At 50.3% G+C, this 18,486-nt stretch overlaps 1 protein-coding gene across 4 annotated transcripts in view; it reads left to right on the top strand.

The window, feature by feature from the left end:
* The window catches only part of CDC42BPB (CDC42 binding protein kinase beta), a 130,478-nt gene that overhangs the window by 37,708 nt on the left and 74,284 nt on the right, over window positions 1-18,486 (top strand). For all 4 annotated transcript variants that reach the window (XM_054449346.2, XM_054449344.2, XM_054449340.2 and 1 more), the window contains exons 2-4: window positions 9,031-9,122; window positions 11,944-12,027; window positions 16,481-16,576. In XM_054449346.2, coding sequence (XP_054305321.1) covers window positions 9,031-9,122; window positions 11,944-12,027; window positions 16,481-16,576 — 272 coding nt within the window. The remainder of the gene's footprint in view (window positions 1-9,030; window positions 9,123-11,943; window positions 12,028-16,480; window positions 16,577-18,486) is intronic.

The following is an 18,486-nucleotide window of genomic DNA, read 5'->3' as shown; positions in this document are numbered from 1 at the left end:
GGCTCGATCTCTTAACCTCGTGATCCGCCCGCCTGGGCCTCCCAAAGTGCTGGGATGACAGGTGTGAGCCACTGCGCACGGCCACGTCCAAGTGTTCTTAAAGGGCTCCCTTTTTAATCCTCTAAAGTCTCAAGTTGCATTAAGTTAAAATTTAATGTTTGTTCTTTTTACGGCGTTATACTTCCTGATTATCAGCCTGTGCTCCTATATCAGCTAGAGCTCTATATCAGCTAGAGCTCTATATCAGCTCTGTATCAGCTAGAGCTCCTATTTAGAGAACTGTATTTGGGGTTAAGAGGGCTTGTGGGAAGAGTCACTTTTCTCAGACTCGTGATTCTTGATGAGAGGGGTCTGTGGCTGGCTCCTTGTCAAGGCAGTGTTCTGACATCTTACAAAAGAGCTTAGTTATTATGAAACAAAACACATTTTGTGTAATTTGAACACATTTTTCTAAAACTTTGTGATAGGTACTAATCTTCCGTAGCTGCATCAGCCGCCTGAACTGTAAGAATAAATTCCAAGCCTTTGGAGCTGTGAACTCTCTCCAGGGTGGTCCTGTGAAAGCGCCTGCATTCCCTGCCACGTGCGGGCCAAGGCGCTGACTCCTGGCACATACCCTGTACTCTCACTCTCACGGGGGGTTCAGCATGTGCCCTGTCCACTCTGGCTGCCCTCCTTGGTCCCTGGGGTGCTGTTCTGGCCCCTTCTCTCTCTGCAAGAGGACCAGATGCATAGCGCGTCAGTGTGCCTGGGCCCTTGCACACATCCATACCTTCTCTAGCCTGGCCTCTGGCCCTCGGCCTCCGCGTGGGTCTTGCTGGGCCGTCGGTAGGTGCCTCCCCTGCAGCTGCCCCCACGCTCCAGCAGCCGTGGAGGTGCTGCTCCAGGCAGGTGTGGGTCCTGTCGTGTCTTGAAGGGACGGAGTGGTAGCTGGCGGTTACAAGGAGAGGACCTCAGGAGAGAACCATGCTGTGGGTGGAGTTGACGACTCACTTGGGGGCGAGACGTCTGTCCCTTGTGTCCTCTGCATGTCGCTTGGCCTTTGGGGCCCTCTTCCTTCATTGGTAAAAGGTATTATTCGTAGTGGATAACCTGTCAGACTGTTTCCAATTCCAAATGTATTGATGTGGCCACAAAGCAGCTGAGGCCCAAACAGTCAGGGTGGCACGGATGAACAGAACCATCCAGGGGGAGGCGAAGAGCTTCTGCTGGACAGGGGAAAGCAGGACTTCTGCCCACCTGCCTCAGGCTTCAGCTCTTGACACTGTCCTCTTTCCTCAGAACCTCCCACCCTGGGCACTCCTTCCAGCTGGTCTCATCTTGTTTGATTTCACAATGGTTTTCTGTCAGTTTTAGACAAAGATCCTCCTTCCGCCTGCAGTTCTTCTTAGCAAAGCTTTTCCTATTTAAAGGAAGCACTGGGCTCCATTTTCCCTTACAGTTTAGATCTCATATTTGTCGGTGGTTACACTTGATTGATTAATCCATTGTCTTCTAGGGCATCAAGAGAAGTTCTTTAGGGGACAGTCCGGGGTAGGAGGAATGAAGAGATTGATTAGGAGAAAATTTCTCCAGTAAAAGTTAAGCTGTCTAAAGGCTAAAGCTTTATTCAGCCTTTTGGATGGAAAATCTCCCAAGATGTTGAATATCCTTATTTTAGGAGGCATGTGAGCCCTCCGTGTAGAGAAGGCCATCCTTTCGTGATGACTCCTCGTGAACATCAGTTGCCACATGCCATAGACACAGGCAGCTGTGCTGAAGGGGTCCTGTCAGCGTGCCAGGTCCGGGGGAGTGGCGGTCAACCCTGTCTTAGAGCCTGGTGAGGAAGACAGGCAGGAAGAGATGGCTTTATGTTGGGTGAGGGGCTATGGGCTCTTCAGGAGAAGTCTGAGACGATGCCCAGGTGCGGTGGCTGATGCTGTGGGTGATGGTGTGGGCGATGCAGGGCTTGGTGGACAGTAGTCTCCCAGTTGCTGCAACTTGGAGCCTCGTGAGTGCTGGCTGGTCAGCCTGGCTCAGCTTCTGAGCTGCAGGGCGGCCGTGTCTCTAGGGCCTTAGCATATTTCGGGGTGGTAGCCCACGCCTGTAATTCCATCACTTTGGGAGGCCAAGGCGGGAGGATCACTTGAGCCCAGGAGTTCTAGACCAGCCTGGACAACACAGCAAGACCCCGTCTCTAAAAAAGAATTAGCTGGCATGGGAGCATGCCTGTGGTCCCAGCTACTGGGGAGGCCAAGGCAGGAAGATCCCCTGAGCCTGGGAAGTGGAGGCTGCAGTGAGCTGTATCACTCCACTGCACTCCAGCCTGGGTGACAGAGCAAAAACCCTGTCTCAAAAACAAACAAACCAAAAAACCGAATGGCCTGCATCCGCCCTGGAAGCTGTGTCTCTAGTTGCCTCACAACAGGCTGGTTCTCCCGCTTCTCACCCCTCACCTCTTCCTGCCCCCATGGAAGCTGGTGGTTTCGAAGTGATCACTTTTTGAAAATATAAAACAGCAGTAGAGTCCTGTAAGAAAAACCAATTTTTTGAGATGGTCTCTTCACGATTTCAGACTGTAGCACTAACTACAGGATGTAATTGGATTCTGTTGCCCCAGGCCTTACTCCCCTCCTCACCCCAACTTGCTGTCCTGGCCTCTCCTGCTTTGGTGTGTAGCACCCCATGCATCAAGCTGCCATGGCTAGAAACCTAGTGCACATCCTGGAATCTTCTTTGCTCATCCCGTGCCACAGTCCACTCTAGTTCCAACACTATCGATGCGACTTCCTCCTCTGTTCCAGGGCCACTGTCCCATTCGTTTCTAAGCCACCATTGTTATCTTAATGGGGCGGTGGTAGCTGTATCCAGTGGGCCCTCCTTCCTTGACCCTCTAAGTTTTCCACATAGCAACAAATGAACTTCTAAAAGTATTTTTAAAACATTTTTGAAGCACTTTGAAACTTCAGAAAAGTTGCAAACAACAGAAGAAAGAACTCTTCTCCCCCAACTATTTGCCATTGAATACTTTACCACAGGGATCCCCAACCCCCAGGCCACGGACAGCTTCATGGTCTGTTAGGAACCAGGCTCCACGGTAGGAGATGAGTGAGCATTCCCACCTGAGCTCTACCTCCAGTCAGATCAGCGTGGCGTTAGATTCTCAAAGGAGCACGAACCCTATTGTGAGCTGTGCATTTGAGGGATCTATGTTGCATGCTGCTTATGAGAATCCAGTGCCTGATGATCCGAGGTGGGACAGTTTCGTCCCAAAATCATCACCTCACCTCCTCCACCCCCCTACCGGTCTGTGGAAAAATTGTCTTCCATGAAAGTGGCCCCTGGTGCCAAAAAGGTTGGGACCGCTTCTTTAGCATGTATTTCCTACTGACAGGGATATTCTATATAACCATGGTGTAACCAACAAAATCAGGAATGTAGCGTTGATGCATTGCTCTATCTAACCTTCAGATTCCACTGAAGCATTGCAGATTTTCTCATACTCTGCTCTGTAGCAAAAGGGTCTGCTGCAGAGCCACACACACCGTGACCTTGTTCCTTTCTGTGGGATCAGTTCTGTGTCTTTCCTTGACTTTCATGACCTTGACACTGCTGAAGGTTTCAGGCTGGTAGTTTGGAGACTGTTCTTCAGTTTAGGTTTGCCTGGTGTTTCCCGGTGGTTGTTGGATTTGGGTTGTGGATCTTTGCAGGAAAATCACAGAAGTGAGGCTATGTTTTCCCCCTCGTGTCCTGTGGGATGTGCGGTTTCGTCTTGTCACGTAACAGATGCTGGCCACTCTGATTGCTTGATTTCAGGTGGTGTCTGCCTGACTTCACTGTAAAGTCACCATTTTTCCTGCGTAATTGATAGGTATTTTGTTTGGAGGTACTTTGAAACTATATAAATAATCCCATTTTTCATCAGATTTTTAAATTTTCTATGTTAATATCAGTGTGGACTCCTGATTTCCTGGTATTTTTTGTTTTTGTTTTGAGACAAGGTCTCACTGTTGTCCAGCCTGGAGTGCAGTGGTGCAAACACAGCTCACTGCAGCCTCCCCCTCCTGGGCTCAAGCGATCCCCTCGCCTCAGCCTTGAGAGCAGCTAGAACCACAGGTGTGTGCCACTACACCCTGGTTAATTATTTTATTTTTTGTAGAGATAGAGTCTTGTCATGTTGCCCAGGTTGGTCTTGAACTCCTGGGCTCAAGCAGTCCTCTTGCCTTAGCCTCCCAAAGTGCTGGGATTCCAGGCATGAGCCACTGCACCCAGCCCTGTTTTATTTAATAGATTATAATCTGTGACTGCTGGTGTTTATTTTGAGCACACCCTCACTTCTGGGCACTGGCTGCTGCAGGCTCACCTTACGGTTTCCTGACCCAGCTCTGGAGTTGCCCGAGGAGCCCTGTCCTATGTTGGAGAATGGTCTTTAGAGACCACGTCCGCACTGGGTGTGCTTGTAGCCGAACTGCTGCTGCTCCTGGACACTCTCGGTAGACAGAGCAAGGACTCTGTATGTTCACACCCATATATGGCTGCATTTATTCCTATCTATCTGTCTATATTGAAGCTGCGAGTTCATACTGATAACCCAATTCTATCCCAGCGCTGTACAGTTTATTCTCGTTTTCTTCCTCATCTATAACTCCTCTCTTTGACAGTGAGGAACCCAGCCCCATCATCCTGAATGTTGCTTATCTGATCAGTCCTCCTGTAGGTAACAGGAGAACCACCCTCCCCTCACCTGGTTCCCTCCCCTCACCTGGTTCCCTCCCCTTACCTGCTTCACTGGCACTGATGTCCTCCTCACTCCACCCCGCACCCCAGCCAAGCCTGGGGAACTCTGACCGCCCCCCCACTCCCTGTTGAGCTCTGCCTGAAGCAGGTGCTGGAGGGAGACCACAAGGCTGAGAGGCAGGAGGACTACTTGCGGCTTCCTGCCTGCTCCCTCCTAGAGTGACACCCTAGCAGCACCATCCTGGCAGCGAAGTTCCTTCTGGCAGTCGGCCACTGGTGCCAGTTTGGAGTTTTCCCCATACCAGCAGAACAGCCCTGCCACGGCCACCTCAGAGAACCCAGCGTCAGCTGGTTGTACTCCTTCCAGTCACCGGGGACCCAGCCTGTGGGGCTGCCTTTGAGCTCAGAGACCCAGTGCTGGCCAGCAGCACCCCATCCTCAGGGGTCTGAGTTTCAGCTTTACAGGGCCCTTTGTCCAGGTTTCTGAGTTTTAAAAATTCCAGCCTCGGCCGGGTGCAGTGGCTCACACCTGTAATCCCAGCACTTTGGGAGGCCGAGGTGGGCGGATCACAAGGTCAGGAAATCGAGACCATCCTGGGTAACATAGTGAAACCCTGTCTCTACTAAAAAAAAAAAAAAAAAAATACAAAAATTAGCTGGGTGTGGTGGCGCGTGCCTGTAATCCCAGCTACTCGGGAGGCTGAGGCAGGAGAATCGCTTGAACCCAGGAGGTGGAGGTTGCAGTGAGCTGAGATTGTGTTACTGCACTCCAGCCTGGCAACAAAGCTAGACTCCAACTCAAATAAAAATTCCAACCTCTTCTTTCATTTCCTGATCCTAATGGCAGAAGGTGCTTCCTGCATTTGCCATCTCCGTGTGGTATTTCCATCTTAGTAACCTAGTTGGTGGTTATTCATGTTAAATGTTCTGTCCCCTGCTCTCAGTACCTGTGTGGTTAGCAGGGTGCTCCGCCCCTGCGATTTGGCTTTCCTTTCTAGTCGTAGCTAATGCGGTCTTAATTATGTTTATTGTTTCTGTTTTTGAAACGAAGTTTTGCTCTTGTTGCCCAGGCTGGAGTTTAGTGGCGAGATCTTGGCTCACTGCAGCCTCTCCCTCCTGGGTTCAAGCGATTCTCCTGCCTCAGCCTCCTGAGTAGCTGGGATTACAGCCGCATGTCACCGTGCCCAGCCTAATTATTTTTATACACCAGTACAAAATTGTTAGTGTTCTCGGAGCAGTTTGAAAATATTTGGTGTTTTTGAGAAATAATGTTTTTCTTAGGCTTTTCCTTCTGGGCCCTTTTCTCCTTTGCCCTCTGATTTGGGAATTTTGCTCCTGCTCACACGCAGGTCCCCTGCTGCTTTGCTCTTGTGGTTTGCCTTTCTAAGCCTTCACCCCAGGCTTGCCTCGAAGTTCCTCCCACTTCATCTGTGTCTGCCCGCTTCAGGGAAATGTGTACACAACTATTCAACTACATAATTAACAAAATGTGTTTTATCAAAAGAGTAGGGGAAACTTGACAAGGAAGCGCAGGTGACTTGAGAGTAATTAATGTGGAAAGAAAAGAGAGGACGTTCCGGGCACAGCCTTGGTGCAAGCTGCTTCCTGCGTCTCATCTGCCTTTGTCTTCGCTGTTTTTTGTTTTGTTTTGTTTTTCAGATAGAGTGTCACTCTGTCACCCAGGCTGGAATGCAGCTCAAGGGTTTTCTTCAGCCTGGCCTTTCTTTCTTTTTTAATAACTCAGAACTCATTTGTTCTGTCCCTGGTCTCTGCTGATGTGCATTTGCTGTGATGGGCACAACATTCATAACTCACTGTCTCACAGGCCCTGGGAACGTTCTGTGGCTCTTGTAATTGTGGTGAGTGAACCTCAGTAGTGTTGAGCAACTATTAAAGGAGAAAAAAACCCACATAATTAGTCAGATTAATAATACGGAACTCAGAAGCCCAGGAAGTGTCAGATCGCATGTGTTTTGGAGCTAATTGTAGCCACTCCTGCAGTGGTGAGAAATAGGACAGAGAGGGCCCTGTGTACTTTGCTGAGTTCCCCCAGAGGCACCTTTCGTAAAACTGTAGTGATAGAGAATTTGAAAAAGAGCCAGATAGAACAAAAAAAAACCTAGCATAAAACATGCAGATTTGGGCTTGAAGGTGAAAATAGAGACAGATGCAAGAGAGACAATTGACTGCATGGATGCCAGACTGGCAGGATGCATGGCGGGCACGAGCTGGTCTGGAGTCGGACAGTGTGGGCTCCAGTCCTGGCCTTGCCTCGCGCTCTGTGTTCCTGGGAAGAGATGACCTAACCTCTCTCGAGGAGCTTTTTTTTTTTTTTTTTTTTTGAGACAGAGTCTCACTCTGTCACCCAGGCTGGAGTGCGGTGGCACGATCTCGGCTCACTGCACACTCCACCTCCCAGGTTCACGCCATTCTCCTGCCTCAGCCTCTTGAGTAACTGGGACTACAGGTGCCCTCCACCACACCTGGCTAATTTTTTTTTTATTTTTAGTTGAGACAGGGTTTCACCATGTTAACCAGGATGGTCTTGGTCTCCTGACCTCGTGATCCTCCCTCCTCGGCCTCCTAAAGTGCTGGGATTACAGGCGTGAGCCACTGTGCCCAGCCTCTAGGAGCTTCTTGTGGGGGATGTAACCAGTTGCCACAAAGTGGGGGGCTTAAACAACAGATATTTCTCTCAGTTCTGGAGGCCAGAAGTCCAGAGTCAGGGCGTCAGCCAGGCCATGTCCCTCGCAGGCTCCGGGGAGCTCTCAGCTTCTGAGGATACTGGCAATGCTTGGTGCTCCTTGTGATGCACCAAGTGTGCAGAGACGGCTGCATCACTCCCATCTCTGCCTCCACCCCACATGGCTCTTTTTTCCTCTGTCTCTGTGTCTGACTACTCTCCTTTTAGAAGGACACCAGTCTTGTTGGACTTAGGGCCTACCCTATTCCAGCAGGTGCCCTGATCTTCACTTGGTTACGTCTGTAAGGACCCTGTTTCCAAATGAGGTTACAGTCACAGGTTCTGAGCAGACATAAGTTTTGCTGGGGACACTACCCAACCCAGTACAGTGCCCATAAAAACCTGGCTGAGTTTTCTCGTCTGTGAAGTGTGGATAATAACAGAATTACTCTCAGAGAGTCCGCGTGAGGAGGCCGGGAAGAACAGTGTAAGGTGCCTGACTGGTGGACATTACTATTACAGGTGCCACAGGACCTATCCATGACCACCGTGGGTGTCCAGGGAAACTCCAGCACTTGTGTTGCCTTGGAGAATGTCTTGTGTTCCCTCTGCTGACCCTTGGCTCCTGCGTGCAGGCAGGTGGAGCTCAGCTCTCACTCACCTCACGCACTTGTGTCCCGCACGTGGGCTTCGGGCACCCATCAGTTGCTCTCTCGACAGGTGTTCACCTATTGGCTTTGACCAGGAGACTTTTGTGGTGATGATGTTTGCTATGATAGATACTGAAGTATACTGTTGGCGTGTTGCACAACGATGGGGATACTTTCTGAGAAATGCATGGTTAGGTGGTTTTTGTCATTGTGTGAACATGACAACAGCACGTCACAGACTCAGATGGCAAAACTTACTCCACACCTAGGCCATGTGGCACAACCTACTGCTCCTGGGTTACACACCTGTGCAGCGTGCGACAGTTCCGAACACTGTAGGCAGCTGTAGCACAGTGGTTTTTGTGTGTCTATTTTTATTTATTTATTTTTCTGAGATGGAGTCTCGCTTTGTTGCCCAGACTGGAGTGCAGTGGCACGATCTTGGCTCATTGTAACCTCCGGCTCCTTGGTTCAAACTATTCTCTTGTGTCAGCCTCCTGAGTAGCTGAGATTACAGGCACCTGCCACCACATCCGGCTAATTTTTGTATTTTTAGTAGAGACGAGATTTCACCATGTTGGTCTGGCTGGTCTCGAACTCTTGACCTCAGGAGATCCTCCTGCCTCAGCCTCCTAAGGTGCTGGGATTACAGGTGTGAGCCACCGCGCCTGGCCATATTTATGTATCTAAACATAGAAAAGATTCGGTAAAAATATAGTAGTATAATCTTATGGGATCAATGTTATGCATGGAGTCCCTCTTCGGCTGAAACAGTGTTACCAAGTGCATGACTGCAGTTGCTCAGGATCAACATCTGTGTCCATTGGTATAAATGCTCACTTTCCAAAACTTGTCAGATATTAAATATTTTTAAACAAACTTTTTTAAAAGTATAACTTAGTGCAACACCCCACTCAATTAAATTTTTATATAGTATCAACTGATTAGACTAAATTGTTGGTTTTGCTGTTTTACTTGTAGCTAAACCATTTACACAGCTGGTGAAAGAAATGCAGCTTCATCGAGAAGACTTTGAAATAATTAAAGTAATTGGAAGAGGTGCTTTTGGTGAGGTAAGATGAACTTCATTTTGTTAACTTTGCCTAAGTTGCCAAAACATCAGCAGCTTCCATTTCACCTTTTTGTGCACCTATACATTGGTTTGGGGATGAGGTAATTAGTATTATTTGGAGAGTTTGTTTTTTCCTCTCTCTCTTTCTGAGATGAGGTCTCCACCATGTTGTCCAGGCTGGCCTTGAACTCCTGGGCTCAAGTGATCTCCCCTCCTCGGCCTCCTGAGGAGCTGGGGAGAAAATCTGAAAGATAGAATGAAGAGAAAGGAAACTCAAAAGCTTCTGACTGACCTGGGAGATTGTTGGGACCAAAAATAGTTTCTTCAGATGTAGTTTTTTTGTTTTTGTTTTTGAGATGGACGTCTTGCACTGTCACCCAGGCTGGAGTGCAGTGGCGCGATCTTGGCTCACAGCAACCTCTGCCTTCTGGGTTCAAGCTATCCTCATGCCTCAGCCTCCCGAGTAGCTGGGACTACGGGTGCTGACACCATGCCTAGCTAATTTTTGTATTTTTTGTAGAGATGAGGTTTTGCCATGTTGGCCAGGCTGGTCTCGAACTCCTGGCCTCAAGTGATCCACCTGCCCAGATGTCCCGCCCAGCCTCCCAAAGTGCTGGGATCACAGGTGTGAGTCACCACGCCCGGCCTTCTGATGTAGTTTCTAAAACTCCATTTGTTAATTGAATTTTGACTTCTTGGCATTTTCTAAAAAACAGAGAGGGTTGAATAGCAGCTGTTTTCATGCTCTGTACTTGCTTGCCGTTGACACACTCGGTGTGGCTCTGGGTCCGGTTGGCTTTGCCTAGGGGAGGAGGGCCAACCATGTGGGTGCAGCTGGAGAGGCTCACCAGGTCCTCGTATGGGGCTGGGAGCCCTGCCCCAGGAGGCCTGTGGCATCTTGTGGCCTCGCCTTCCAGGCTGTCTCCACAGACCTGCCTCGGCCTTGCAGGACGGTTCTGCCAAGACCAAGGGAGAGGTCAGGCTCCCTCAGCGGCCGCAGGACTGCCTTGTGTGGTTTGACAGTGAGTCACCTGAGTCACCGGAAGAGCTTTGCTTCTTTTTTTTTTTTTTTTTTTTGGAGTTGTGTTGCTCTGTCGCCCAGGCTGGAGTGTGCTGGCATGATCACAGCTCACTGCAGCCTCCGCCACCCAGGCTCAGGTGATCCTTCTTCCTTAGCCTCCTGAGTAGCTGTGGCTACAGGCATGTGCCACCACGCCCGGCTAATTTTTTTTATTATTTGTAGAAATGGGGTGTCACTATGTTGCCCAGACTGATCTTGAACTCCTGGGCTCAAGCAACCCTCCCACCCCAGCCTCCCAAGTAGCTGGGACCACAGGCATGCGCCACGGTACCTGGCTAGTTATTTGTTCTTTTTTCTTTTTAGTAGAGACAGGAATCTTGCTGTGTTGCTGTGTTGCCCAGGCTAGTCTCAAACTCCTGGGCTCAAGTGATTCTCCTGCTTCCACCTTCGAGAGTGCTGGGATTATAGGCATGAGCCACTGTACCTGGTTGAGAAAGCCTTTTAAAAGTAAAAACAGATTTCATTAAGTGATTGCCTGTCCGCCTGCTACCAAGCATTGAGCTGTGCCAGGCGTGGGGGCTTTGGAGGTGAGCAGGGCCCAGGCCACACAGAGCCCTTCAGCCATGGCTAGACTTTACAGAATGCAGTTAGGAGGGAGGGAGAGGCACACCAGGGCAGAGAGACGACCAAAGGAAATGAAGGAATGAGAGAGAAAATTGTTTTAACAGAATGGTTTACAGTTATTTTTAGTACTCTTTTTTGCCAAAGAACTTACTGCAAAACTCAGTTTTGTGTGAGTTTCAAAGAAGATAACATTGATCGCTTTTTGAGCTCCTCCTGATTGAAGGGGGCCTGTCCTTCCCACGCGGCCTTTGCTTCTTGGATTCTCTCCTTGGTCTCGTTCCCTTGGAGCCTCAGAGTCCGTATCTGTGCAAGATGGATTTTAGAAATCCCCCGCAGCTGGGGTCGCTGTGAGGGTAAAGTGGGGGTGCGGATGCGCAGCTCAGCACCGTCTCTGGCACGCAGAACGTGCCTGGTGAATGGCAGCTCTCACGGTGACTCTACAATGTGACTGTGTGGTATTTGATGTTAGAAACAGGGAGGTGAGGTAGATGATGATGCCATTTAAGACCTCTTCAGGCCATGGCTGCTGCAGGCACAGGGACATGCTGGCTGCTTGCCATTGGCAGCCAGAAGGTATGGAAGCTGCTGTCACTGCCAGTGAGTAGCTTACAGGAAGTGCTGAGTTGGAGACTTGGGCACGTGCGTGAGTGACTTACGTAGGGTGGAATGTGCCAGACAATGGTGCAGACATCTTGACGGGTGTTGGTAGTGATGGCAGAGCTTATTCAAGATTTGGTAGAGACTGAAAAGTCCAAGAGGACTTCCTGAAGGAGGTGGCACTTGAGTTGTTCTTTAAAGAATGTGGCTGGTGGCCACCCGCTGAGTGCTGACTGTGCCCCACACTGTGCTGGGCACATTAACTGTCAGGGCTCATGGGTCCTTATAGCTGTCTCAGGAGTCCAGTCCTGCCATTAACCTCCTGTAGTGGTGGAACCTGAGCCACAAAGAGGTGAATTTGCAAGAGTTAAACTCCAGAGCCCACGTGGCCAGTCCCTGCCTCTGTGAAGAAAAGGTTCTTGATGCAGGAACTGGCACATGCTAGGTGGGAAACTTGGCTTTCAGTCACCGCTGGTTTCACAGGCTCCTAGGCTGTTAAGATTTCACTACAGTTTAGTTCCAGCATGCTAGCCTTTTGTTCCAGAACCGCATCTTTGTTCAACTCACATTTGCATTGCAGGTTGCTGTTGTCAAAATGAAGAATACTGAACGAATTTATGCAATGAAAATCCTCAACAAGTGGGAGATGCTGAAAAGAGCAGAGGTAAGTATGGAGCTTGAAAAGCCATACAAATGGGGTTTAGGGTGAGCAGAAAGTGACTGTGAAGCCAGCTGGGGAAAAGCTGCAGTCACCCCACAGCCCTGGGCCTCCCTGCCCCCTGGACGGAGCGAGCACTCTCTTTTGAGGAGGTCCCAGTCTCCTCCCTGGCGCCTGCTGCTCCCCGCCTCAGTGACCACTCACTTGCTGGATACTGTTCCTGAGAGTGCACCGTCGAGAATGTTGGCGGGTTCTGTTTACTGTAAAGGCAAATAAAAAGCATCAGGAGAGTTTTAGCATTGATTGCAGTTCTGCTCCATACGCAAAAGGAATTAACACGTTTGGACCCTGCTCACCTACAGAATGGGTCTTTAGATTCCCACCTCTAGAGGAGCCTCACGATTATAAATGAAAGTGGACCACTGCTCAGCAGGCTTTGATCAGCTCCTTTTTCTTAGTTCAGTGTCAGTCTTCTTGGTGGCCATTCCATGCCCCTGACCCCATCTCTACAGCCGCGTGCTCTGCCCCTGGTCTCCCTCCTGCCCGCCCAAGGCAGGCCAGGCCTGCTGGGGAGCCCACGCTTTTCCTCTCTGGCCATCTTGAGTTTCTGTCCTCACCCGCCCTCTTGTCTTCCCCTCCCCTGCACTCAGAGCCCAGGCCCTTCCTGGCCAATTGACCTGCTGCTTCCTGCTTCAGATCTGCTCCATCATGCTCCATCCTCTCCCGTGACTCCTGCCTCTGCCCGAAGGCACTCGGCGGTCCCCTCCTTGCAGGCTGCCATTCATCACAGTGGTTTGCTGTAGCCCCGTGTGTCTCTGACCTGCCCTGAGCGAGGCCTGTGCCTGGCAGTGCTGCGGCGGCTCTAGGCTGCTCATCCCTACAGTCAGCGCTTGCTTCTGGAGTTGGATGCCTCTTGACGTGGCCACCTCCTCATTTTGGGAAGTCCTTCTTGGGTTTCTAGACCCTCTCCTCTTACTCCTCTCACCCTTCTAGTAATTTGAGTTGACGCTTTCCTCTTTGGTCCTGGAATTTGTGCCTGTGCTACCCATGATGGTTGCCACCTTGGGCCGACAACAGCACAACCATTGATTCGGGCCAAATCTCTGCGGGGCCTTGGGTTTTATTAACTTGGTGGGTGTTGTCGATTCCTCATGACTCAGTCATTCTGGCTTTTCCCTCCTCCGCTCTGGACCCATTTCCCCTTTCCCTGCTATGGCACCCAGCACAAGGTCTCACACCCATTTGTTGCTCACTGAATGCATGTTGGTTGACAGAGTTAGCACCATTTTGCAGTCACCTTGGTCTCAAAATGTTGGTGGCCTGTGATTGCTTCGGCCCCCTGCATCTCCCAGCTTCTGGGATGCACACAGTCTCCCTTCCTTCTTTGGGAGAAGCCTTTGCTCTCTTTCCTTCCATCCTCACTCAGTCATCTCACCGTGTGCTTCCGCTGGGCCTGCCCTCAGCCCCAGCAGCGCTTTCCCCACCCCAAACAGTGGCAAACACAGGAATGTTATTGGAGCAGATTTTTAGGGGGAAAAAGTAGCTACTGTTACATGAACGTGTGGAGAGGTATCAGGTGTTTGGTATTTACCCAAATGTCATGGTGGATGGGTACATTTTAAAAGAGTAAATATTGCTGATTTAATTTGAATCTGGTGACACAGATCCAGTTTAATTGGCATGCTCAGAAAAGCTCAAGAATGTTTGCCAGTCACGGTGATTATCCTAGGGTATGTGTGTGTAAGAGATATAGAAATAAATATGGTGCTAGTTGCAAATAATTTATCTTTTTATTTTTATATCATAGACTTATTTTAAACATTAAATTTTATAATACTGATTTATAAAAAATTTTCTTAAAAGCATGAATTAAACAAGAGGTTGGTCAGTAGAAGAGTTGCTAAGCAGTGTAAGTTTATAATTTTTCCACCAGGCAAGGTCTTTATTTTATCTTACTTGGTTAAAAAATACTGAAAGTTTCTCTCTCTGCTCCTTAGACAAAACTGCTGGATAATACATAAGTTTCCTGTCAGCAGGTCACCCTGCAGGCAGTCCCCAGTTTAAGAATGGGTTTTTCCTAAATGCTCTGGGCAGCTGCCAGGCAGAGCTTCAGGGAGCGTCTCCTGGAGGCGTTGGTGCAGGTGCCGCAGATCCTCAGGGCAGCCCCGGCCTCCTGAACCCACGGTCTCACCTCACCTGGGACTCAGCACTTCATCACCATTTCTTTTTGGGGGGCGCGTTCTGGAAGACAGGAGGTCAGGCACACTGGGCTCAGGTTTTCTTGTAGTTGTCCCTTCACCAGGCCCTTGTGGCTGAGGTGGCTGTTGGCAGAGGGGTCGTGATGATTCCAGAATTGCTGGTCTCTGCATGTCTGGACTTTAGCAAGCTGAATGCTGACCCCTTGTCATGTTGTCATTAGTAGAACTGGGACACAGCTGCAGGGAGTCTCTCCCTGTCGCCCAGGCTGGAGTGCAATGGCGTGATCTTGGCTCACTGCAACTTCCGTCTCCTGGGTTCAAATGATTCTCTGCCTCAGCCTCCCGAGTAGCTGGGATTACAGGCATCTGCCACCACGCCTAGCTAATTTTTGTATTTTTAGTAGAGACGGGGTTTCACCATGTTGGCCAAGCTGGTCTCAAACTCCTGACCTCGTGATCTGCCCGCCTCCGCCTCCCAAAGTGCTGGGATTACATGCGTGAGCCACTGTGCGCAGCTAACCATTTCATTTTAAAAGAAAAACTTCTTTTTTCTTGTTTTAGAGACAGGGTCTCACTCTGTTACTCTGTTGTACAGGCTGGAGTACAGTGGCATGATCTCGGCTGGGCTCATCGATCCTCCCACCTCAGCCTCTTGAGTAGCTGGGACTGCAGACGGGTGCCACCACACCCAGCTAATTTTTAAGATTCTTTTGTAGAGACGGAGTCTCACTATGTTGCCCAGGCTGATCTCAAACTCCTGGGCTCAAGTGATCCTCCCGCCTTGGCCTCCCAAGGTGCTGGGATTACAGCGTGAGCCACCATGGCCAGCCTGAAAGGAAAACTTTTTAAAGTTTAGAAAAGAAAACCTTGTAGAAGAAACAAGTTTCAGAGGTCACTGTGAGACTCAGCTGAGAGCCAGTCAGAACCGTGCCCTCGTGCCTCACATAGCAAGTTCTCCATGATGTACTTACATTTTTGTTAAGCTTGACAAGTTCAAATGTAAGACAGTTTAAATCTTGTTCTATGCTCAATAAAGAAGAAATCATGTTAAAATTATGCCAAAGGCCTGGTGACTCGTTTTTTTTGAGACAGAGTCTCACTCTGTCACCCAGGCTGTAGTGCAATGGCATGATCTCGGCTCACTGCAAGCTCTCTGCCTCCCAGGTTCACGCCATTCTCCTACCTCAGCCTCCCAAGTAGCTGGGACTACAGGCACCCGCCACCACGCCCAGCTAATTTTTTGTATTTTTAGTAGAGATGGGGTTTCACCATGTTAGCCAGGATGGTCTCAATCTCCTGACCTCGTGATCTGCCCGCCTCGGCCTCCCAAAGTGCTGGGACCACAGGCGTGAGCCACCATGCCTGGCCTTTTTTTTGAAACAGAGTCTCGCTCTGTCGTCCAGGCTGGAGTGCAGTGATGCGATCTTGGCTCACCGCAACCTCTGCCTCCTGAGTTCAAGTGATTCTCCTGCCTCAGCCTCCTGAGTAGCTGGGATTACAGGCACCTGCCTCCACACCTGGCTAGTTTTTCTAGTTTTTAGTAGAGACAGGGTTTCATCATGTTGGCCAGGCTGGTCTTGAACTCCTGACCTCAGGTGACCCGCCCACCTCAGCCTCCCAAAGTGCTAGGTTTACAGGTGTGAGCCACCGCACTCGGCCAGGCCTGGTGACTTCTAAACAGAGATGCCACCTGGGCATTAAAACTTTTGGAAGCTGTAGCAGGGTAGAGGGCAGCCTCTTGCCCTGTGCTGCTGGCTGTAGGCCTTCCTAGTGGAGTCTGCGACAATCATGTCATCACTATACTGTGATTTCAGCAAACATGTGTGCCCTCTCCTGCCAGCTGCACGGCAGCTCAACAGTGGGTATAGGACGGAGAGGGCAGACGTGGGGCTGCCCATGCCATCGATACTTGGCGGAGGTTGATCTGGTAGAGAAGTCAGGAGGTGCCGGGTGGGAGGAGCCCAGTCAGGAATCCACATGAGGGTGGGGTGAATCTAATTGTCGGCCACGAAATGGTGCTCGTGGGACAGTAGGGTACAAGTGCCTCCTCAGCAGCCCTTGGCACTTGCATGGGGCTTGGGAGAGGAAGGGATGAGGGATGGCTCAGCCTCAGCAGCCTCGGGATGGTGCACGAGGAGGAGCCCGGAAGGCCGGGACACTGTGGCTGGAGCCACTGTCCCAGCAGGGACCCCGAGACCGGCAGTACGCTCTCTGGCCTACTTCCCAGTGAACACAGACTGACACCCCTCATTGCTTTGCAGACCGCGTGCTTCCGAGAGGAGCGCGATGTGCTGGTGAACGGCGACTGCCAATGGATCACTGCGCTGCACTACGCCTTTCAGGACGAGAACCACCTGGTAGGTCGCACGGCCAGAGACTCGGTCAGGGCATTCGCTCCGGCTTTATTCCTTTATGCTGTCACTAAAAATTCAGTAAGACAACCTCGAACTGACATTTAAAAAATGTGTATTGGACTCGATAAAACGGAGGGGCTTGTTTTCATGCAGTAATTGTCAGGTAGAACTTCTTTAAAATGAACATGTGAAAGTAAGGACTTTGTTTTTTTCTAATCACTAGAGAAGCTGATTAATTTGTTCGCTGGGTTTATTACATTTAAATCAGCTGGGAGTTTGAAACACTTTCAATCTTGGATTATTGAGAATAAGGAACCGCAGTGGGGATTCAGCCACGTGGATATTTTTGCCTTCATCTCATCTAGGGCTGAGTCCGGGAGTGCCTATCGCGGGCCTGCAGTCCTCCTGTCCTCCTGCAGTGGGGGAGGTGCCCCAGGCCCTTTTGACAGGTTTTAGGTGACTCTTAATCTCCACGCTGCCTGTGTATTTTTCTGACTTAAACAGGGCTTGCTTTCAGGACGGACGGACCAGCCTCGTGACGCACATGCGTGTGCATCGTCAAGCGTGTTTGCCTCCACAGCACTCTAAGGCAGCTGACTTAGCGGTGAAGGGGAAACCAGCCCTTGGTCTCAGCCGCTGAGTGACCCGCAGACCGCCTTGTTCAGGACTTTTTATTCCTAGAGTGACTCTCTAGGTTTGCCTGAAACTAAGAGTGTCCACTGCTGGAGCTCTGGGTGGACGTGACGCGTGCAGACCTCAGAGAAGCAGATCTGAGCCCAACTCATTCCCAATGGCACCGTTTCTGCAGCGGTGGCGAGAGGGGCGTGGTCGCTGTGGTCACCGAGCCTCAGAGCAGGGACCCGAGGCTTCCTTTTCCATGGCAGCCAACGCCCTTGTCCACCTGAAGCTCCTGGGTTGTGCGCTCCATTGGTTCACAGCAGATGGAGTAGTGTGGGGATCCTTACGTTCACCCTAAAGGAACCCTTGAAGCATCAGAGAAAGCCCTGAGATTTGAACACCCAAGATTAGGGAAAAAGGTATACTGATTATGTAGACTTTACATGTATGTGTGTGCCCAGCAGAGGGGGCAGCTGGTGTTTATTGAGCACTTAGGACATTTCAGACCCACAGGGGTCCCCGTCAGTCTTCCCAGCGACCCAACGATTCCACTGTTTCATAAGGGGGTGTCTGGGGCAGAGAGAGGCGACGCCACTTGCCCAAAGTGACCACATGGATGACAGCACCTGTGTCCAAGACCCAGCCCCAGCCTGGCGAGCAGGTTCCGGGTCCCCTGCTTTGGGGCCACCTCCACATAAACCCCCCTGCTTCCTGCTCAGTGTCCCTGCTCCCAGGACCCCGGTGGACTGTCTCCAGTTCATTTCCACTTTTGATAAGAACTGAGTGAAGTTTCCAAGGAGTACAGGCAACTGGGATCTGTACAAAGGAAGATGATGCTTCTTGTTTTGTTTCTAATTTTTTTTTTGAAATTAGCATAGTGTGCTGCCATCTGAAATGTTAGGTGTTGCCAGGTTTATTCTAAGTTAAGACACATCAGTTAGGAGCCCCTGTGAAGATTCCATGTTCTTGAGGTTTTGGAGTTGCCCAGGTAGAAGTACCATGAAAATTAAGGATGAGAGAACGAAGGCGAGGCCTGGGAAGCTTTCTAGCCCCTGACTGTGGGGCCGGCTTCTGCGGTGCACACCTGCCACCTTGAGTGGGGTCGTTGAGGGTTAGGCCAGTTCCTCTTCCTATGGTTGTGAGGCTGCGCCGAGTGCAGGCTGGTGTCAGGTGCCTCTCATAGTGATATGGAAACGTGGGTTCCTCTGACCACCCACAGAGCGGGTTCTGCTACAGTTTCTATTGGAGCTATCTCACAGAGTTTTATCAAAATTAAACCTGTTTGACTGCTAACT

Source organism: Pongo pygmaeus, chromosome 15, assembly GCF_028885625.2.
Source record: "Pongo pygmaeus isolate AG05252 chromosome 15, NHGRI_mPonPyg2-v2.0_pri, whole genome shotgun sequence".
NCBI lineage: Eukaryota > Metazoa > Chordata > Mammalia > Primates > Hominidae > Pongo > Pongo pygmaeus.
Note: the sequence above shows the minus strand (reverse complement) of the source record. Positions and strands in the feature narration are given on the sequence as shown.